The 21240-nt window shown below is 41.7% G+C and overlaps 4 protein-coding genes and 1 long non-coding RNA gene across 5 annotated transcripts; 1 reads left to right on the forward strand and 4 right to left on the reverse strand.

Annotated features, from left to right (window-relative positions):
* Window positions 1-1274: 1274 nt before the first annotated feature.
* Window positions 1275-2635, reverse strand: LOC126609628 (uncharacterized). Its single transcript, XR_007618213.1, has 4 exons — window positions 2541-2635; window positions 1834-1986; window positions 1603-1701; window positions 1275-1496 (listed from the first exon to the last, which is right to left on the reverse strand). It is a non-coding gene; the product is annotated as an uncharacterized LOC126609628 (long non-coding RNA).
* A 680-nt stretch (window positions 2636-3315) lies between these two features.
* On the forward strand, window positions 3316-5590 carry LOC126609837 (prohibitin-3, mitochondrial). Its single transcript, XM_050277760.1, has 2 exons — window positions 3316-4230; window positions 5360-5590. Exon 1 carries the CDS (start codon window positions 3391-3393, stop codon window positions 4225-4227), a length of 837 nt encoding a protein of 278 aa, XP_050133717.1. The 5' UTR covers window positions 3316-3390; the 3' UTR covers window positions 4228-4230; window positions 5360-5590.
* A 343-nt stretch (window positions 5591-5933) lies between these two features.
* LOC126609835 (glyceraldehyde-3-phosphate dehydrogenase, cytosolic-like) lies at window positions 5934-8926 on the reverse strand. Its single transcript, XM_050277759.1, has 10 exons — window positions 8583-8926; window positions 8272-8372; window positions 7980-8095; window positions 7634-7880; window positions 7316-7376; window positions 7109-7206; window positions 6868-7010; window positions 6673-6756; window positions 6499-6588; window positions 5934-6375 (listed from the first exon to the last, which is right to left on the reverse strand). The coding sequence occupies exons 1-10, from the start codon at window positions 8608-8610 to the stop codon at window positions 6330-6332; spliced, it is 1014 nt and encodes a 337-aa protein (XP_050133716.1). The 5' UTR covers window positions 8611-8926; the 3' UTR covers window positions 5934-6329.
* A 129-nt stretch (window positions 8927-9055) lies between these two features.
* Window positions 9056-16916, reverse strand: LOC126609833 (trihelix transcription factor GT-4-like). The gene is made up of 5 exons (XM_050277757.1): window positions 16122-16916; window positions 15924-15962; window positions 15679-15813; window positions 14919-15146; window positions 9056-9406 (listed from the first exon to the last, which is right to left on the reverse strand). Exons 1-5 carry the CDS (start codon window positions 16759-16761, stop codon window positions 9195-9197), a joined length of 1254 nt encoding a protein of 417 aa, XP_050133714.1. The 5' UTR covers window positions 16762-16916; the 3' UTR covers window positions 9056-9194.
* Window positions 16917-17417: 501 nt separating this feature from the next.
* Window positions 17418-19793, reverse strand: LOC126609834 (cytosolic Fe-S cluster assembly factor NBP35-like). The gene is made up of 3 exons (XM_050277758.1): window positions 19631-19793; window positions 19432-19533; window positions 17418-18498 (listed from the first exon to the last, which is right to left on the reverse strand). Exons 1-3 carry the CDS (start codon window positions 19665-19667, stop codon window positions 17567-17569), a joined length of 1071 nt encoding a protein of 356 aa, XP_050133715.1. The 5' UTR covers window positions 19668-19793; the 3' UTR covers window positions 17418-17566.
* Window positions 19794-21240: the final 1447 nt, after the last annotated feature.

The raw sequence follows: 21240 nt of genomic DNA on the forward strand, positions 1-21240 counted from the left end.
GAATTACCAACAAGTTTGTTTTAGGGTTTTAAAACAAGAACAAAAAAAAAAAAACTAAAAAATAATGACGAAATAATTGTCAGACAAGTCTTTAATTTTGATTAATTAGCTAATTAATTACGCAAACTTTATTAAGCCAGCAGCGGTGAGAGTGGTGACACTTTACCTGACTAATCCACCTTCTTGTCCCAGTCAACTACTCAATCAAAGATGAGACTGATTAGGCCAACTTATCTCCCATCACCAATGCTTTATCAACATTCAACATAATAATATATGATGAAGCTGAAAGTGAAAGATGCATGGAGATCTCACGAATAATCGTCGAATATTATTATTTAATGACAAGATAATTAATCAGGGAACGAAAATATCAAAATATATTTAGGAACTAATCAACTTGAAAAAGAAATTGAATTTTCCAGAAATTTAATATTGGGATGGACGGGGTGTGGCTGGCTACTCATTCCCCAATCCAACGTCTAGAATAAGCGCTGACCATAAAATGGTTGACCTTTTTCAGCTGTTCATAAGGTTCCGTCGGTGGAATGCCAATGTTGCAGATTACTTGCAATATTATGACCTTTAAACCAACCATGCATGATATATGCAGGTTTAGTTAACCGATTTAATTCGAGAGTGTGCAGACCTTAGATATATAGTCAAATTAGTTATAATATGTATGTCCACTCAAATTCGAATCTCTTTCGCGTTCGTAGTGAAAGTCAAGTAGAGTAGAATTATTGTTTGCATATAAAAAGGAAAATCATGCAAGTTTGATGAACTCTGTATGTGTGTGTATATATATAGGAGATGGATTGTTTGCCCTTCCCATCTCATGTCCTTTCTATCCTCTCTTATTTATGTGGTCACGGTTAAGTCACGTCAATATTTTATATTCCATTGTTTTTTGTCTTATTATTTCTATAAAAAAAATCAATATAAAATGTTGACGTGACTTAACCGTAATCACATAAAATAGGAGGAGATGGGAAGGGTATGGGATGGGAAGAGCAGACAATTCATCTCCATATATATATATATATATATTAGCAGAAAGGGATGCGTATATATTTATGTGGTCACGGTTAAGTCACGTCAACATTTTATATTCCATTGTTTTTTGTCTTATTATTTCTATAAAAAAAATCAATATAAAATGTTGACGTGGCTTAACCGTAATCACATAAAATAGGAGGAGATGGGAAGGGTATGGGATGGGAAGAGCAGACAATTCATCTCCATATATATATATCAGCAGAAAGGGTTGCGTATATAATAATATATGCACGCATTATACATGCTTAATTACCACGTGAGTTTCTTGAAGTTTACTCACATATCATAGAAAAATTAATACCAAAGCACGCGGACATGCTAAAAAGAGATGTTGTAGATCCTTAGTTGTGATTGTTCATCATTCCAAGAGATGCTAAAGCATATCACATGCAAGATTGGCTGAGCTCTGTTGCCTGTTTGCTTGAAGAGAAACTAACCTACAACACGAATGTTGTTGCGATCATATTTCAAATCCATCAAACATTATCATATATTATTATTATTTTGTATAATAATATATTATTAACTTAAGATACCGCGTACAATATAGTTGCAAGAAAGTTCTTCTCGTTAAGTTGGCTACGTAGAACCCCCAAATGCTTCGCACTGAGTCTTACTGGAACACACACACCACAACTCTAGCTAAAAGAAAAGCAGATTAAGATGGCACGGCCATGTGAGAGGGAAGGCAACTTTTTAACTTTTGGAGGAGTTCAACATTCAAAAGGTATATATAATAGATAGGGCGTGGGTAAAGGTAACGAGTTTACTCACCTTTTAACAACAACAATGCATGTTTGCATGTGACATGTCATATCAGTTCCCTTTCAACTTTTTTCATCATCTCTCCAGGCTTCGTTCTTAGCTTTGACACTTTCTGTGCTTTGTTCTGCATCCAATCCACTCCACCAGTAGTCTTTTTCTTTGCTTTAAAATAAGAGCCATGAAACCCTAAATCTTCACATGAGATATATTACAGAAAGAAAAGCATATGATAATTCGATGGTCTCCATTCCAACACAACAGCGACCTAATGGTCAGCAGCTGCATGCAGCTTGCCCCAATAATATTGTAGTAGTGGCAGTCTCTAACTCTTCTTAAGGCACTGTCGCGCTCACTATCGATATCACTATCACTAACGTAGATTCATATGCTCTAGCTAGAAAGCGTACAAACTCATAGAGGACCACCAAATCACCATCATCGTGTATACTTAAACATAAGCATATACATGTATACATACATACATATATATATATATATATATATATATACACTATTTCATTTTTCAAGCGATATCCAAGTTTTACTTATGATTGAGTTTGACAAGTGAAATCTACATTTATAGTCTATAGAGTATTTGAAAAAAAAAAATTGAGATTTCATCACAAAATTAATTGTCAACATGGGAAAGAATCAAACTTCTTATAAGGACTTTCAAGATTGAGCAAACTTCCAATGTGTGACGTTTCTTTACATACCTTCACGACAACAAATGTCCCTCCAAGTTGACCTAAGAACAAAGGGAAAAAAGTGTAGAGAAATCACTCCCTTTGCGTGAATCAGTATAAGTATGAGATTGTAAGATCGAAGGTCACCCACCCCACCATTGTTAAGATGGGTGGTAAGACCTAACTAAGGACGACGGCAGTAGGACATGAGATGAGATGGTGCTTTGCTTTCCACCACCACCACCAGCAGCAGGTCCACCACCAACAATTATGATCTATAAACTATAAAATTAATAATCTTCTCAAAAGTATATGGACCCTGCAATGATTCAATCAAATATCCTTTATATTAAAGTGTATATCTTCTGCAAATCTGCATATTAACATGTAATTAACTCAAGGATAACATAAGCATTTCATTCTACCTTCATATATCGCTTGCATTTCATTTTAAGAAGTGCTTTTTCTTTGATTTATTCAATTTGAAGTTTAAAAAAATGCAAAAAAGAGAAAGATGGGTGCAAAAATCACTTCTCGCCTATGTAAAGACTGAACCAACAATGGATGCCCTTGCATATATCCAATATTCTTAAATTGAACTCGGTTAAATTAGATTTTTCCTTTCCCTGTGTATAAGGAGCTATTATCGGCACTCCCATACAAAAAGTGCAGGGAATTTTGGAGCGCTAAGCAGATAAAAGACAATCTCCTTTCAAGGGCCCAATAATATTAAGAATGTTCGGCCTAAAAGCCCAGGCCCATTTCGTAGTTTTCCCGTCGCCCAAGTAGTTAGGGTTTTGACAAAAATCACATAAACCCTACACCCCTCACTCCGCAAAAACCCATTTCCCTTCTCTCGAATCTTCTCATCGTCACCAGGATGGGAAGCAACCAAGCTGCCGTGTCCTTCCTCACCAACCTCGCGCGCGCCGCCTTCGGCCTCGGCGCCGGCGCCACAATCCTCAACTCCTCGCTCTACACCGTCGACGGCGGCCAGCGCGCCGTCCTATTCGACCGTTTCCGCGGAGTCATCGACGACACCGTCGGCGAAGGGACCCACTTCCTGATCCCATGGCTCCAGAAGCCCTACATCTTCGACATCCGCACCCGGCCCCACACATTCTCTTCCGTCTCCGGCACCAAGGATCTCCAGATGGTGAATCTCACCCTCCGTGTACTCTCCCGCCCCGAGGTCGCTCGCCTCCCTCAGATCTTCAAAACCTTAGGGCTAGAATACGACGAGAAGGTCCTTCCCTCCATCGGCAACGAGGTCCTGAAGGCCGTGGTGGCGCAATTCAACGCCGATCAGCTTCTCACCGAGCGCCCCCACGTGTCGGCGCTGGTGCGCGAGAGCTTGATTCGCCGCGCCAGGGATTTCAACATTGTTCTGGATGACGTGGCCATCACGCATTTGTCGTACGGGCTGGAGTTCTCGCGCGCCGTGGAGGCGAAGCAGGTGGCTCAGCAAGAGGCGGAGCGGTCCAAGTTTGTGGTGGCCAAGACTGAGCAGGAGAGGCGGGCTGCGATTATCCGGGCACAGGGTGAGAGCGAGGCTGCGAAGCTCATCTCTGATGCGACTGCATCGGCAGGTATGGGACTGATCGAGCTCAGGAGGATCGAGGCATCCAGAGAGGTTGCTAACACGCTTGCCAGGTCGCCCAATGTGTCTTACCTGCCTGGTGGGAAGAACATACTCTTCGGTCTCAACCCTCGTTGATTGGTAATTTTTCGTTTCGCTTCTTCTTCTGTGTTTGATTTGCTTCCTGTTTTACTGTTATATTGATTTGGTAATTCATTCTGCATCTGTATGGGATCATCTGTAATCAATGTATGTTTTCGAAAGCACAAGTAAACCATTTTAGAATTGAGACAGTGCCGTGTATTAGTAGTGATTAAACCGAATGACTATTCGAAAAGAGTAGTGCTCACTAGCATTCTAAGAGTTTAGGTTTTCGGCACCAAGAGAGGTAATTCATCAAGTTTTCTAGGTTATATGCTCAAGGGACTCAGGTTTATCATTTTGCTAAGTTTGGGCAGTCCCCGGAGTTTGAATGATTTGGTTATGGTTCTTCTTGAATGATAGCATGTTAGCCACAGAGGGGGAAGCTGCACTGTTGTATGCGTCTTACCATAATCTACACAAGATGCATGATAGTTTTGTGCTCTGTTATACCGCATTTCACCGGCACCAGTCCACTAAAAGTTGCAGTTCAACTCTGTAGATCAATGTGGGGCAACTCGTAGATCAATTTTACTTAAAATTGTCTTAAACCTAGACTTGGATGATCATAACCTTGATGTACATGTGATTTGCAATTAGATGCGTTGTCTTCTATAGTTATTCGTTTGCCCTGAGGTTATATATGATATACTTAGTTTCTTTTCTCTACTTCATACCTAGCAGTGCAGTGCACGGTAGATATGATAGATTATATAATGTGATGAATTGTTTGCGACTACAGATCTTTTTATCGACAGATATACATTGTATTAATCGTGAATTCCTTTGTGTGACGGTAGTTGAGCTCCACATTGCCAATGTATGTTTAGGTGTATCTAGTGAACCTAAGTTTAGAATTTAGCAAAAAAATTTTAAGCTACAGATCTTGATTATGCATATTGAGGATATTGGAAAGCTAACATTACTTTTAATATACAACAGAACTAAACATGTGTGTGTACTCTTTTAACTTGGGTTTTGAACAAAAGCCCGAAAATTCAATTATTTGGTTTTATCCTACATACACGAGAAATATGAATGAGGTTTATTTTATGTTTCTTTCCACCTCTTATGTATCATGATACATTAGTCGTTGTAGATTGTGAACTTTTTCCGGTGCAATTTGTAGGGTTCCAATTGTGGCATAACAAGAAGACCAGATGGTGAATACACCGAACTTCTGAGTGGTTTGTTTCTACAGTATTTTTTGTTTTTACTTGGGAAGACGTACTATCTGGAACTTCTTCAGAACGAAAGTCGGTGTTTAGGAACGTTCCATGGATGTTGCGTTGATAATGCAGTTCTGACTGAATTCGCTGTGCGTTAGTGGTTGAATATAAATGGAGCACTTTTGTTAATATATTGATGGATCATGTGTTTACTGAATTTTGCACCTATTTCAACGGTTTTTTCTTGTAAACGGCAGTATGGCTTCGCATGTTGCTGTTGCATATTCTTGTGCCTATGCTTGGCAATGTTTGGGGTGCGACACATCGGAAGCGAGATGAAAGACCGATGAGGTTCATGGTGCCTTTGCTTGTTTTGGATGTTACTCGATCTTCAAGTGACTCAATCTTGAGTTGAAAGCCTTTTGATTTTGTTCGTCTCTTTCACTTGCAATCTTCGGCTTTGGAAAATACTCAAAGACTTACAAATGCTTCAGTTAGAAGATGCGGCATTGCGGAGGGTCAAGGCAAAAGAGGTAGAGGAAGACATAAAGATTGTTTAAAATCAGATACAATGACATTCTAGGATTCATACAGCCGATCTTCTTGTTGTTGTTATTGTGGTCGGTTAACCGCAATCAAGAAAATCTCCGTAAAGAGATGCTATTAATTATTTTGTTTCGAAAAGGAGAAGAAGAACGATACCCAGGTAAACAAAAGGCATCTCAAGTTAAAAGTTGGGGCCAATTTTGAGCACTTGGTATCTCTTAAACCAATGCAATAACCAACCCCAAAACTAAAGCTAAAGCTTTTTAACACTCTTGGAACCAGTCCCTTACAAAACTGGATCACTTGCGAAGATGATCGATTATTCCGAAAAACAAGCTTAAGCTGCCTTGCCTCGTAATTAATCCCGAGAAATGGTCGAGTCGTCTATTTAACTGAGGCAATGTGACGGATCAAGTCAATTACTCGCGAGCTGCAGCAAAACCATACCGCGTTTTTTCAGTACAGATCAACACAAGATAACATCTTAGAGCGCAAATAATAGTTTCCTTTCGGAATTCATAATTCATAACGAAGTAGATTGTGAGGAAATTACCTATAACCCCACTCGTTGTCATACCAAGACACAAGCTTCACAAAGTTGTCGTTCAAAGCAATTCCAGCCTTGGCATCGAAAATGCTCGACCTGTTGCATAATTTCCAAATACATATCATCAACCCACAAAACACACAGCAGCAACTGAGAACAAAACTGTCAGAAAATTCTCACCGGTTATCGCCCACAAAGTCCGTCGACACCACATCTTCGTCAGTATATCCGAGGATTCCCTTCATGCTGCCCTCTGATTCTTTCCTACAATTTAATCACATATAACATTAGACATTCAAGGAAAACACAACGGAGTCCAGAAATATAGCATCAGTTCAAAGTCGTAGCGAAGAGGAGAATGCTTGTGAGGCTTACTTGATGGCATTTTTGATCTCGTCGTAAGTGGCCTTCTTCTCAAGTCTCACCGTGAGATCAACCACCGAAACATCCACCGTGGGAACACGGAATGCCATTCCCGTCAACTTCCCGTTCAATGCGGGCAGCACTTTCCCCACGGCCTACACAAAAATCAAACACCGCAACGAATGCAAAGCATGGTTTAAGCAGAAAAATCTGTCAAAAACTATCAAACAATGTATCATCGTCCAATCAATACCTTGGCAGCTCCAGTACTGCTGGGAATGATGTTGGTAGCAGCAGCTCTGCCACCTCTCCAATCTTTCATCGATGGTCCGTCAACAGTCTTTTGAGTGGCTGCATTCCGTTGAGAAAAACCAGTCAGCAGCGAACGATCGATTACATATACGTACACACACACACACACCACACACACACACACACACACATATATATATACACTCACCAGTAATAGAATGGACGGTAGTCATAAGACCCTCCACAATACCAAACTTGTCATGAATAACCTGTTAATTGATTCAACATGTGAAACGCTTATGCTACAAGTGCTTTTATTAGAAACACGTTAAAGTTATTAAAAGTCTAACTGCTTCTTGAAGAAGCATATGGCAGACGCTTCTTCAATCAACCCTCATATGACCCAAAGCCACTTCCAACTTTTTTGTATCAAAAATAATTAGAAGCGTTTTTGGTTGTCATAAAATGCCTTTCGCCCTTTCAAAATCATTTCCAAAAGTGTCCCTAAGAAATTGAGACTAGGTACCTTTGCCAATGGGGCAAGACAGTTGGTAGTGCAACTGGCATTGGAGACAATGTCAAGATCTGGCTTGTACTCCTTCTCATTGACACCCACAACAAACATTGGGGCGTCCTTACTTGGGGCAGAAATGATAACCTTCTTTGCACCACCCTTTAAGTGCAGAGAGGCTTTTTCCTTATCGGTGAAAACTCCGGTGGACTCGACCACATATTCCGCTCCGGCCTCCCCCCACGGGATCTGTTCGGGGTCCCTAGTCACAATGTGCAACCCCAATCATTGGAAATTTCGCTCTACTAACCAAGCTAGCTTAATTAGCACTAATTGATGATTAATTAAAAGTAAATCATACCTAGAAGCGAACACTTTGACTGGCTTGTCACCAAAGAGAAGGGTCTTATCATCCTTAACCTTAAGCTCGTGGTGCTTCCATTGCCCGTGAACCGTGTCGTACTTAAACATGTAGCTCTGCATCCATGAATTTTTCGAATTATTTCGTTGGTGTTTCACTCAAATTTTACGTTTAAACAAAATACGTCATGCAATTACAATTAACGCGCTCATAATCTCATCTCATCGCCGTGCTTTCATGTACAAACACATACATTAGTGTTGGTGTAAAATGCAGGATACATTATACGTACCATGTATTCGATGTTGATGAAAGGATCGTTGACAGCGACAAGCTCAATGTCGTCTCTCTGCAGAGCAACCCTGGCCACCAAGCGGCCAATCCTTCCGAATCCTTCATCACATAGAAAACAAACAACAACAACAACTTCATTTAGGATTCATTATCATAGGGATCGACGGAAAAACAAAGTGCCGGTTGTCAGCTACATAACGCCTTCCCCCTCCTTTTTCTGAACTTGGAACAGGCAGCGTAGGGTAAACTTACACAGACGGAGTTATACAATATATAGAAAGCAATGCAAAGTTAAATACAGCAACATACCATTGATGCCAATCTTGATCTTGGACATGATGATGAGCAATTTGTTTTGGTTAAAACGTAAAGAGAGTGAGAGTGGAAGGACTTGTAATTGTGACAAGGGAGTGAGAGTATGAGAGCTACTTATAGGCTTCAATTCTCAAATGCTATTTGTCCACGTCGGAAACTTGTGCTGACATGGATGTCATTGACCGTTGAGGTGGCGGTGTCGCCGTTGTTTTCGGGAAAGATGAACGGAGTTGAAATGGTAAAAACGAAAAATAGAACTAGTAAATGTTGGGTTGTTTTCTTAAGCAGTTCCGTTACAGAAGAGTACTGACTGCAGTAACCACTTGAAGAGGGAAGCAGTTACAATAAGGCTCTGTAACGCAATCTCACCCTTCCTGAAACGGATTGAAAACTCGTGTTTCGGAGTTTTGGAGACGGGAAAGAAGCGGTTTTCCTTGACACGAATCACCGGCAGGCAATCGAAGAAGTACTTAACTGGTACAAAGGATTCATTCAGGTAACATAACAGGGCTACACAGAACTGGAACGTTGCTTTGAATGTACAGATTACATCTTTACAATGTAAACAAAACTACGAGCCGGACAAAAAGCTAAATACAAAAGTTTTCAGTCCACCAGAAGTCGCACCCCCTGGTACATTGCACCAGAATGAAGATCATCTAAAGTATCGATGCGTCTGTAGCCACTTAACTCTCTCAAACCCATCAAGCCTCGGCGTGCAAGAAAATCACGAAAATCATCCTCAGTGTACAATGTTATTTCTTCAGTTCGAACTATGCGGTCAGAGTCATCGTAGAGGCAAAGTTTGATTGTAATTCCTGCCACAAGAAACATAAGGCGACTTACTAATTACCATGGATCCCAGAAACCAAATTTAAGTTCCATACAACAACAACAACAACAACAAAGCCTTTTCCCACTAAGTGGGGTCGGCTATATGAATCCTAGAACGCCATTGCGCTCGGTTTTGTGTCATGTCCTCCGTTAGATCCAAGTACTCTAAGTCTTTTCTTAGAGTCTCTTCCAAAGTTTTCCTAGGTCTTCCTCTACCCCTTCGGCCCTGAACCTCTGTCCCGTAGTCACATCTTCGAACCGGAGCGTCATTCGGCCTTCTTTGCACATGTCCAAATCACCGGAGCCGATTTTCTCTCATCTTTCCTACAATTTCGGCTACTCCTACTTTACCTCGGATATCCTCATTCCCAATCTTATCCTTTCTCGTGTGCCCACACATCCCACGAAGCATCCTCATCTCCGCTACACCCATTTTGTGTACGTGTTGATGCTTCACCGCCCAACATTCTGTGCCATACAACATCGCTGGCCTTATTGCCGTCCTATAAAATTTTCCCTTGAGCTTCAGTGGCCTACGACGGTCACACAACACGCCGGATGCATTCTAACACTTCATCCATCCAGCTCGTATTCTATGGTTGAGATCTCCATCTAATTCTCCGTTCTCTTGCAAGATAGATCCTAGGTAGCGAAAACGGTCGCTTTTTGTGATCTTCGCTAGATTGCTCCGGTCATTAGTGTGGATAAGTATATAAATGGATAGAGATAGGAAAGCAAACACAAGATGTACGTGGTTCACCCATATTGGCTACGTCCACGGAATAGAAGAGTTCTCATTAATTGTGAAGGGTTTACACAAGTACATAGGTTCAAGCTCTCCTTTAGTGAGTACAAGTGAATGATTTAGTACAAATGACATTAAGAAATATTGTGGGAGAATGATCTCGTAATCACGAAACTTCTAAGTATCGGAGTGTGGAGTCGTCTTGACTTGCCTTATCTGTCTCATAGGTAGATGTGGCATCTTCTCTGGAAGTACTCTTCCTCCATCCAGGGGTGGTATCTTTAACTGGTGGAGATGCACAAGGTAATGTATCAATTTCACTTGAAGCTTACTTGTAGTTTCAGGCTTGGTCAAGCGCGATACAAACCATGTAGTAGGAGTCCCCCAAGTCGCCGAGCTAGGGGGTCTGCTGAAAGAGGTGACAGACAAGGTAAGCAATCAGAGCTCCGACTGATTGTTCACCTTCTCCCCATCTTGCAGCAGCATGAAGGATAAAGAGAAGAAAAATGAGAAGAGATGATATGAGATACTTTTGCTTTTGAAGAAGTAACTTTCCACAGGCTTATTCTTGAACTGAGCTGGAGGGTTTTCTGGTTTCCTCCAGAGTATAAGGCCGACTGAAGAATTTGAGGGTCAAAACAAGTCCATCAAATCTAGAGTACGTTCCACCCTGCTGATATGGGATACTTTTGCTTTTGACAGAGTAATGGATGTATCGGCACGTGTGCTGTTACGCTTGTCTCCACATGCTTCCTTGTATCCTTCGCACTTGCCCTATCTGTTCCTCAAGCAGATGCGGAATCTTCCCTGGAAACATAAGATGTTGAAGATGAGTACTCGAGAGCAATGCCAGGTAAGTAATCAGGTAAGGGGTTCCAGGCAGTCAGTTCTTGGCTGGAAGCTTGATTCCAAGTGCTGACTGATTGCTCTCTTTCTCCTTGTCTTGCAGGTAAAAACAAGGCCAAAGGAAAAGACAGGGAAAAAGCATGATATGGGATACTCTTGCTTTTAACCCTGATGATATGAGATATTCTTGCTCTAGTATAGCTTGTTTGCAGAGGTATTATCGGGGGGAAAGAAAGCTGAATATTTCGAAAGGCTTCGTTGGGAGTGCCCTCTCAGATATGATGAAGGGTTGAGCATTTTTGCAGGTCTGCCTGTCCGTTGGGGATGGAGGTTGACATATATAGGAGTCTCCCTAACAAGTAGTAATGCTATTCCTTTACCCTACTTGGTCATAGCACGGTAGTGGGAGCTGTCAGTTTCACATGTTTTAACTCTGTCAGAGCACTTTGAAAAAGTGGTCTGTGGTATCTGGCTCTCGAGATTCGGAGAACGATGCCTCTTCGATTTTTGAGAAAGCAATCATGCTGGGGGTCTGGCTCTCGAGATTCGGAGAGCAGTGTCTCTTCGATTTTTGAGGAAGTAATCATGTTGGGAGTCTGGCTCTCGAGATTCGGAGGGCGGTGCCTCTTCGATTTTGGAGCAAGCAATCTTGTTGGGAGTGTTGTCTCGAATGTGAGTAAAGGTTGGGCATGTTTGCTAGTCTACCTTGCCACGAAGCACAAAGGTTGATACACAGGGACTTTCCAATTATCCAGCAATGGTACTGTTCCTTTACCCTCTCTTCGATTTTGAGAAAGTAGTCATGTTGGGAGTCTGGCTCTCGAGATTCGGAGGACGGTGCCTCTTCGATTTTGGAGCAAGCAATCTTGTTGGGAGTGTTTTCTCGAATGTGAGTAAAGGTTGGGCATGTTTGCTAGTCTACCTTGCCACGAAGCACAGAGGTTGACACACAGGGAGTTTCCAATTATCCAGCAGTGGTACTGTTCCTTTACCCTTGTGGGTAATAATATGGTAGCTAGACCTTCAAAATTTATGTGTCTAAACTTTGTTAGTGTTGTTTCTTTGCTATTCTTTTACCTTTCTTGGTCAGAGCGATGTAGTGGGAGCTGCAAGCTTCACGTGCTCAACTTTGGCAGAGAACTTTGGCAAAGTTATCTGTGGTACCCATGAGCTATTGTTGCGTGTGGGAAGTGGGTGATTGAACAGTAAGATTCATGTGCTTTCTACTTCACCAGAAGTCTTCGACAGAATGCCCATAATTTCTGCAAAGCTGAGTGTGCGTGTGACAGGTGCTGACAAGGCTAGAAAAGTAGGTGCCTCTTCGATTTCTGAGATCGGCCCTCGTGGTCTCTGAGCAGCCCAGCTTTTGAGAAAGCGAGCGCCTCTTCGATTGATTCGAAGAACGATGCCTCATCGATTTTTGAGAAAGCAGTCACGCTGGGGGTCTGGCTCTCGAAGATTCGGGGAGCAGTGTCTCTTCGATTTTTGAGAAAGTAATCATGTTGGGAGTCTGGCTCTCGAGATTCGGAGGGCGGTGCCTCTTCGATTTTGGAGCAAGCAATCTTGTTGGGAGTGTTTTCTCGAATGTGAGTAAAGGTTGGGCATGTTTGCTAGTCTACCTTGCCACGAAGCACAGAGGTTGACACACAGGGACTTTCCAATTATCCAGCAATGGTACTGTTCCTTTACCCTCTCTTCGATTTTTCAGAAAGTAGTCATGTTGGGAGTCTGGCTCTCGAGATTCGGAGGACGGTGCCTCTTCGATTTTGGAGCAAGCAATCTTATTGGGAGTGTTTTCTCGAATGTGAGTAAAGGTTGGGCATGTTTGCTAGTCTACCTTGCCACGAAGCACAGAGGTTGACACACAGGGACTGTCCAATTATCCAGCAGTGGTACTGTTCCTTTACCCTTGTGGGTAATAATATGGTAGCTAGACCTTCAAAATTTATGGGTCTAAACTTTGTTAGTGCTGTTTCTTTGCTATTCTTTTACCCTTCTTGGTCAGAGCGATGTAGTGGGAGCTGCAAGCTTCACGTGCTCAACTTTGGCAGAGAACTTTGGCAAAGTTTTCTGTGGTACCCATGAGCTATTGTTGCGTGTGGGAAGTGGGTGATTGAACAGTAAGATTCATGTGTTTTCTACTTCCCCAGAAGTCTTCGACAGAATGCCCATAATTTCCGCAAAGCTGAGTGTGCGTGTGACAGGTGCTGACAAGGCTGGAAAAGTAGGTGCCTCTTCGATTTCTGAGATCGGCCCTCGTGGTCTCTGGGGAGCCCAGCTTTTGAGAAAGCGAGCGCCTCTTCAATTTCTGAGACCTGCCTTCGTGGTCTTTGAGCAGCCCAACTTTTGAGAAAGCAAACGCCTCTTAGATTTCTGAGATCAACCCTCGTGATCTCTAAGCAGCCCAGCTTTTGAGAAAGCAAACGCCTCTTCGATTTCTGAGCAGGCGCCTCTTCGATTTCTGAAGCTCCGTCGAGTGCAGATTTTTATAAGGGCTGGCATTAAGTTCTAAAGCACACTTGAATCTCCACCAGTAGAAGCTTCATTCTTGCACTTCTAAGATCTTGATTTGTCCGACCTCTTCTCTCTTCAACACCTTTGAAAATGTCTGGCCCCTCCGACCGTCGTTTTGACTTGAACCTTGTTGAAGAGGCAGCCCCGCCTTCTCCAGACAACATATGGCGCCCATCCTTCGTTTCCCCTACTGGTCCTCTTACCGTTGGGGATTCCGTGATGAAGAATGATATGACCGCTGCGGTGGTGGCCAGGAACCTTCTCACTCCCAAAGATAACAGACTACTTTCCAAACGGTCTGATGAGTTAGCTGTTAAGGATTCGCTGGCTCTCAGTGTTCAGTGTGCAGGTTCTGTGTCTAATATGGCCCAACGCCTATTTGCTCGAACCCGCCAAGTTGAATCATTGGCGGCTGAAGTGATGAGTCTCAAACAGGAGATTAGAGGGCTCAAGCATGAGAATAAACAGTTGCACCGGCTCGCACATGACTATGCTACAAACATGAAGAGGAAGCTTGACCAGATGAAGGAAACTGATGGTCAGGTTTTACTTGATCATCAGAGATTTGTAGGTTTGTTCCAAAGGCATTTATTGCCTTCGTCTTCTGGGGCTGTACCGCGTAATGAAGCTCCAAATGATCAACCTCTGATGCCTCCTCCTTCTAGGGTTCTGTCCAGTACTGAGGCTCCAAATGATCCCCCTCCGGTGCCTTCTCTTTCTGGGGCTCTACCGACTGCTGAGACTTCTCCTAAGCAACCTTTGTGAAGGCTCCCTCTTGTGTGTTTATTTTGACTCATGTATATGTACATATTTGTAGCTTATCGGGGATATCAATAAATAAGCTTTCCTTCATTTCAACGTATTGTGTTAAATACACCAAAGCCTTCTTCGCTAAGTTCTTTGAATTTTCTTTTGTTGAAGCTTGTATGTTGAAGCTTTCTGAGTGGAGCATGTAGGTTAGGGTAGTGTTCCCTTAATTTTCCGAGTGAGGAAAACTTCTCGGTTGGAGACTTGGAAAATCCAAGTCACTGAGTGGGATCGGCTATATGAATCTTAGAACGCCATTGTGCTCGATCCTGTGTCATGTCCTTCGTTAGATCCAAGTACTCTAAGTCTTTTCTTAGAGTCTCTTCCAAAGTTTTCCTAGGTCTTCCTCTACCCCTTCGGCCCTGAACCTTTAAGTTCCATAAGGTAAAAAAAAAGGGAGTTTTAACGAAAAGCCCCCGATACTGTTCACTTTAACGAAAAACCATATTTTTATACTAAAAAGTCAAACTCGATACTATTCGCTTTACCCTTTATTTTGTCCTTATAGTTAAAACTCAAAGTTTTCAAGCCTTTTTCATTAGTTTTCCTTAAAAAATACACGTATGCTTATGATTCTAGGATACCTTCGTCAAGGTGGAGAGTGTAATTTCCCAAAGGCATATCCCTATCAAGACTTCGAACAACCTGATCTTCGTCCTCCAACCAAAATGCCCGCTTAGTTCTTATTCTGAACGCAGACTTGATCGCCTCCTTAATTGCTTCACCAGTCCCATCAATTCCAATCCTTCTGGTGTATTCCCCCAATTTGACAGTTATAATCCTTCCACAGTAAGAAGAGTGGTCCTCCCCTCCTGCAATTTAAACATTGCGTAAAATTTACAATATATACCCACCAGTTAGCTCATGCTCAGTCTCGCTTAATCCACAGATATTTCTGAGCCTCAACGAAGGAGATTTGCAATACTTTGACAGGCAAGGTAAAGCTTACAGGGGAAGTGCCATGAAAGTGATTGACAGTGAGACAGAGAGAGAGAACTCAAACAATGAGATGAAAAGCAGAATGAACACGATAAGCAAATCGATACTCATAAAACCGAAGATCGTTTTGCTGTTGGTAATTCACAACTAAAATCAGAATACATCCTATGCTAGAAAGATCCTAAATCAATGAAATGTAGCATGATTGTGAGGTCGTAAAACTCGCATTTCTTGACGAAGGCTGTTTAATATGGACGAAAGGTGGTGGCTTTGCATTACAGGGTCTCGAAAACAGGTTCCTCACAGCCAATCGAAGTATTGTTCCCAACATGCATTTACCAATATTCTTTCAAATTCAAAGGGAAAACTTTGGCAACGCAATTGTATCGTCGAAAGAAAGCTCACCGTTTTCAGGACCCTCCCTCCAGTTCCAAGGAGGAACCCCATTGACTGCAACCGCATCCGCGGCAGTAATAGCAAGCGGGTCACCGCCGTCGTGATCCAGCTGCCTCTCCAAATTGAGCGCCGATCGGTCATTAGCTACAAACAAACAGATATCAACAAGCATTCTTTTCACAAATCACATTCAAATTGCAAAACTGCAAACTGCAAAACACACATGCAAAGCAAAAGCAGTGTAATGTTGTTACCTTCCATAGGCCCAAATGGAATAGTTGAATCCTCAAGACCTGTAATTTTTTCCCAAATTTAAGTAGAAATAATCAAATTTACAAAAATGGGTAGGCATAATTCTCAACGTTATTAGCAGAGAAGTTAAATTAACAACAATTCGAAAGGGACGAATTGGGAATTTCGGATTTTATCAGTCCCAGTGAGAAATGTCTCACCTTTATCAGAAAATCGAACGAAAGAATCTAACTTGGGAGGAGTGGCAACGGCGGCGGCGGCAGCAGAAACAGAATTGTGGTTGCTGTTGGCGGTGGCGGAGTTGGAATTGGTGGAGCGATCTCTGAGCAAGTCCTGGAGGTCCTCGTAATAAGACATCTTGGCAGAGCGAGCACCGACTTTAACTTGGTGGCGAGCCTTCTTGAACTCCTTGAGCAAGTTCCGCCACTTGTCCGTACACATGGTGGGCGATCGGTCGAAGCCCTTTTCCCTCATCCGCGCCGAGATCTGGTCCCACAGGTGCCTGTTGGACTTTGACGTGTTGAAAAGCCCGTCTACCTCTCTCCTAAACCCTATCAAGCTCCGGGTCTCCTCCTGGACCCACGTCTCCGCCCGTTTCTTCGGCCCGGCGGCACCGCCCGGACCGCCTCCTGCTCTGCTGCTCACAGCCGCACACAATTCCTGCTCCTCCCCCTCGCCACCGCTGCTCTGCTGCTGCTCTCGTTCGTTTTGGTTTTGGTGGTGAGGTGGCGCTCTCCCATTCACCGCCGCCACATCCATCATCATCTCTGTCTCCGTTTCTTGGTCTAGTCCTCCTCCCTTGTATAAGTCAACGGCGCGGGGCTTCTCCAAGAGGTACATGTCGGATTGCTACTGGCTGGGGTTTGAGGGTGTAGGGGAGTGGATTGGCATGCGGGTGTAGCGGATAATACGGAGCGGAGGAGGAAGATGGGACAAAGGACAAAAGAGGAGGGAATCGGATGCGGGAAGGCGCGCTCGTGTGAGCGAGCTTAGGAGACCAGCTATATTTAATATGGAGATGATCTCAGCCGTTGGATTTTCTTTTATATCTTATCCAAAGGGCTTGCCACATTGCGGCTTTGCCTTGAAGTGAACCTCTTTTCTTTTTTTTTTTGTTAATCACGGTGTAACTTGAGTTGAGTCAACCTGAACTTGCTCAAACTCTATTCGGATCACTCAATTAAATCCGTATTATTGATTGTTGATATACGTTATCAAGTCAACCTTAGCATAGAAAGATTGAATTCACTTTGGTTGGGTTGGGTTCATATTTTTCTAACTTGACAAAACCCTAACCCAAACCAAAAATCCTAAGGAACGAGTTAATGTTTTGTTTACCTTCCAACCCATCCAAACCGTCAGGTTGCACCAGTACCCTCCATTTATATCACAAGTCAATCATGCAATTTTATGCGTTTTGTGCATAACTTGCTCAAAATGCGAATCAAAACTTCCTACTATCTACCAACCTTAATATCCAGAGATACACTCGATAATATGTAAACTACACGTGTTTTTATCAGAAAACTATATTTCGTCACATTGTATATGATTCATTAAAAGCAAAACTACATATCATTAAAATGTTGAGGAAAAACAAGAACAAAATCTTGATCTATGAAGATACTTGGTGTAGCCGATTCACCTATGCATCGTTGTCGACCAACATTGTAGTTACTCCCTGGTTTTTCATCATTTTATCGACGATTTTCTTCAGTGCAGGTGCACTCACCCCACATTTCTGATCAACAAAACAAGATCTACCTTCTTCGGCCGCCTTACAAAGCTGCGGATCCAACGGTACCTTCCCCAGAAAGGGTACCCCCATTTCCCCGCACATTCTTTCAGCTCCACCGCGACTGCTATCAAACACTTCAGTAAAAGCTACTATGTTTGAAAATTCTGGCGATCTCTCTTTCAGCTGCTCCCTAGCCCATTCTGTGACATCTACTTGCTCACCGGTCTCTGTCATCCTCAAAAATTTGAAATCCATCAATGGCTGGGACAAACCACTCATGTTTTCAACAACCCCAAGGACATGAACTCCAACTTTCTTGCAGAAACTCACTTCTTTCCGAACATCAATCATGGAGACCTGTTGTGGAGTGGTGACTATGATTGCACCATCTATTGAGCCAGCATCAAGGTATTGGACAATTGAAATATGCTCGTCCGAGGTTCCAGGAGGAGCATCCACTATCAGGAAATCAAGCTCGCCCCAATAAACATCCTTCAAGAATTGCTTGATGAGCGCATTTTTGCGCGGCCCCCTCCATATAACAGCATCATCAGGATCCGGAAGCATAAACCCAATTGACATGACCCCGAGGTTTTGCTCAACATAGACAGGAGACCAGCCAAGGTTGCTCTGGTGGATTTCTTGGCCTTCTAGGCCGAGCATCTTTGGGATGCTCGGGCCACAAATATCGATATCAAGAAGTCCCACCTGGAAGTCCATAGCTGCTAGTGCAAATGCAAGTTGGGCAGAGAATGTGCTCTTGCCAACTCCACCTTTTCCTGATAAAACCAGTATCTTATGCTTTACAGTGGCCATCCTTTCTGCAATTGCAACCACGTCTGTACCAAAACAATATACAAATCATCAAGACAATAAAGCACATCATTCTTGATTCATAAAAGACAGAGTCTTGTAAAGAGGAAAACGAACTCACAGAGTCACACAAACGATGAAAATCAAAGACGGGTTAGTAATACTGTATACACAGATGCCTTGCAATGATTACCTAATAAAACTTTGAAATAAAGGTCGCAATCCAGCTACTGAAAAATGAAACGTAAAGGTTCATCCTTTGATCAAACATTGAGTTCTAACATATAATTCGCTTAACACACATTTGCTCAAATATTTGCGCAAAAAATTCACAATAACAAAGAAACACTAATTACCACAGCTTGGAAAACCAAGGTTTCGAAAGAAATCTTATAGTGTGTGTATATTTTGTATATTACACTCTCTGCCCAACAACGCCGCCACCAAAGATAGCCAAATAACTACTTAAGTCGGTTTGAGAGCAGAACATTAAGAAGTAATTTCAGTACAAAAAAATTCTTCTAATCCATATCTCCAAAGAATTGCCAGACATCAAGTCTACAAATATATTTTAGAACATAAATAGCTCGAAACATAGAGATCAAGCGCAACAAACAACAACAACAAAGCTTTATCCCACTAAGTGGGGTCGGTTGTATGAATCCTAGAATGTCACTGTGCTCGATTTTGTGCTAAGTCTTTCATTAGCTCCAAGGACTACATGTCTAAACTATTGTATTATTCACGCTATATTATTCATGATCATGATAAAAAAATTCATGAAATTAACATAAACCATCTGCTTTCGCTTGTTCTTCAAAATTATACTCATAGTTAAAACAAAAACAAATAATTTACAGTAATCGCAGGCTGAAATTAACTTAAAAAACAGCTGAAAGCTGCAGATAAAGGAAGAACAAAAAGCACAGAGCTTTAGGAGCAAGAGAGAGAAAGGAAACCTGGGTCGGGGCCCTTGGGAGCAGTAGCACAAATCTGCTGGTTCGGGCATCCTTCGCAGGCGTCGGATTTTCCAGCCGAATCGGACTGCGGACCCGGGCAATCTAAAACCAGTAGTACCCCACAAAAATTAAACCATAAGAATCACGACGAACAAAAAATTAATGAAAAGCTCCGGAGAATTAAGAAAAAAGGGCTTACGTTCGTTGGCGTCTTCTGGAATTTCACCATTCTCCATGGCTTACAATTTTCCGACGGACTTGGGTTTTGCTTTGTTCACGTAAATGTAGTCTTGAGGGAGAAGAGAGAAATGAAAGAGCTGAACCGGGTTTAGGTCAAGCAAAATATCAATTTGAATTGCTGGGACACGGAGTCGGTTTAGGAACAACCAACCCTGACCCACAGTTGTTCTAGAAAATTCTTAACGTATCAAGTGAAAAGTTGGCTGATTTCGTATTGCTTTGAAAAAAAATTATTTTTGATGTGTTTTAAGAATAAGTAGCTGTGAAATAAAGTAGCATAGTGTTTAATAAATTTTTATGTGGAATTGCTTTTGGAAAGAAAAAAAAACAATATTATAGTGTTTAGTAAACTTTTATGTAAAACAGTTGTGACTGTGTGAAATGACCATAAAGGGTATACTGTTATGTAAAGGTGAATTACTAAATATACTTTATTTTTAAAAGAAAAATATTTATAAACTTTATCTTAAATATTAATTAATATAACAAACTACTTTAATTGAAATATTTTAGACTGAATAGCTAGGATTCATTAGTACAATATTGTTAATGTACTTGAAAGTAGTCTAATTAGATGATTTCATCAAACTTGCCACTATTCTATTTCTTAATGTTTTTATCTCATGTGATCCTTCAACTTGATAATTTTGGTATTCTTCATCATCATCATCATCATCATCATCACTATTATCGCTCTCTTCACAAAAGTCCCTAGGGTCATCAAAATGACGATCACGTTCAGAATACCTCCGTATGTAATTATGAAGAGCCATTGTAGCAATGACAATCTTCACTTGCTTATTGAACGGGTAATTAGGCATATCCCTTAAAATTGTTCATCTTTTCTTCCATACCCCAAAAGTTCATTCAATGATGCTCCTAAGAGAAGAATGTATGTGGTTTAATACCTCCTTTTGACCCGTTGGATCGGGACCCTTATGAAAATCCGGGAGATGATATCTTTCACGTTTATACGGTCTCAAATAACCTCTCATTTGTGGGTACCCACATCTACCAAGTAATAGTTTCCTGAAAATTGAAAATTTAGTTTGTATTGCAATAATTATACAAAGCAAGTATGTAAAATGCTATAATAAATATGAAGATTACCATTGGAGACTTAGAAAGGTTTAAATTTGGATTCCGTAGCACGGATAAAAAAACCCTAGTATCATGTACACTGCCTTCCCATCCATTTTCAAGGTTGGGATATCATTGGTATTCTAGTAGGTTGTTTATGCTCTATCCCCAGCTTAATCGAATGCTAAGCCTGTTGTGTGTGGAAAATAGCGAGACATCATCTCATGTGTTTTCTGGCAATGATAAGAAAGTGACTTGAATGAACAAACTAACTTCTATAGAGCTATGTACTTGATGTACAAGTATTTCAAAGCAATGATAAGACCTAGAATCCTCATTAACGAAATAAAGGAAACCTCCTTATCGGCTTTAAGAAACAAAAATGGCTTTTTAGTGATAGAGGTAGATTGTCTGCCCTCCTGTTTAGATGTATTTCCCATCTCTTTCTATTTTGTATGATCACGGTTAAGTCACGTCAATATTTTATAT

This window comes from Malus sylvestris, chromosome 17, assembly GCF_916048215.2.
Source record: "Malus sylvestris chromosome 17, drMalSylv7.2, whole genome shotgun sequence".
Classification (NCBI taxonomy): Eukaryota; Viridiplantae; Streptophyta; class Magnoliopsida; order Rosales; family Rosaceae; genus Malus; species Malus sylvestris.

Bases quoted from the DNA above. Each gene is read 5' to 3' on its own strand.
- LOC126609834 (XM_050277758.1), bottom strand. From the start codon at position 19,667: ATGGAGAATGGTGAAATTCCAGAAGACGCCAACGAAC. The intron at 19,534-19,630 runs GTAAGCCCTTTT...TACTGGTTTTAG, and splicing joins TCCAGAAGACGCCAACGAAC to ATTGCCCGGGTCCGCAGTCC. The intron at 18,499-19,431 runs GTTTCCTTTCTC...GTTTTGGTACAG, and splicing joins TCCCAAGGGCCCCGACCCAG to ACGTGGTTGCAATTGCAGAA.
- LOC126609833 (XM_050277757.1), bottom strand. From the start codon at position 16,761: ATGTACCTCTTGGAGAAGCCCCGCGCCGTTGACTTATACAAGGGAGGA. The intron at 15,963-16,121 runs GTGAGACATTTC...AAAAAATTACAG, and splicing joins CGTTCGATTTTCTGATAAAG to GTCTTGAGGATTCAACTATT. The intron at 15,147-15,678 runs GTGAGCTTTCTT...TTTAAATTGCAG, and splicing joins GAGGGAGGGTCCTGAAAACG to GAGGGGAGGACCACTCTTCT.
- LOC126609837 (XM_050277760.1), top strand. From the start codon at position 3,391: ATGGGAAGCAACCAAGCTGCCGTGTCCTTCCTCACCAACCTCGCGCGC.
- LOC126609835 (XM_050277759.1), bottom strand. From the start codon at position 8,610: ATGTCCAAGATCAAGATTGGCATCAATG. The intron at 6,757-6,867 runs GTAAGCCTCACA...ATTAAATTGTAG, and splicing joins GAGATCAAAAATGCCATCAA to GAAAGAATCAGAGGGCAGCA. The intron at 6,376-6,498 runs GTAATTTCCTCA...GTTTTGCTGCAG, and splicing joins GACAACGAGTGGGGTTATAG to CTCGCGAGTAATTGACTTGA.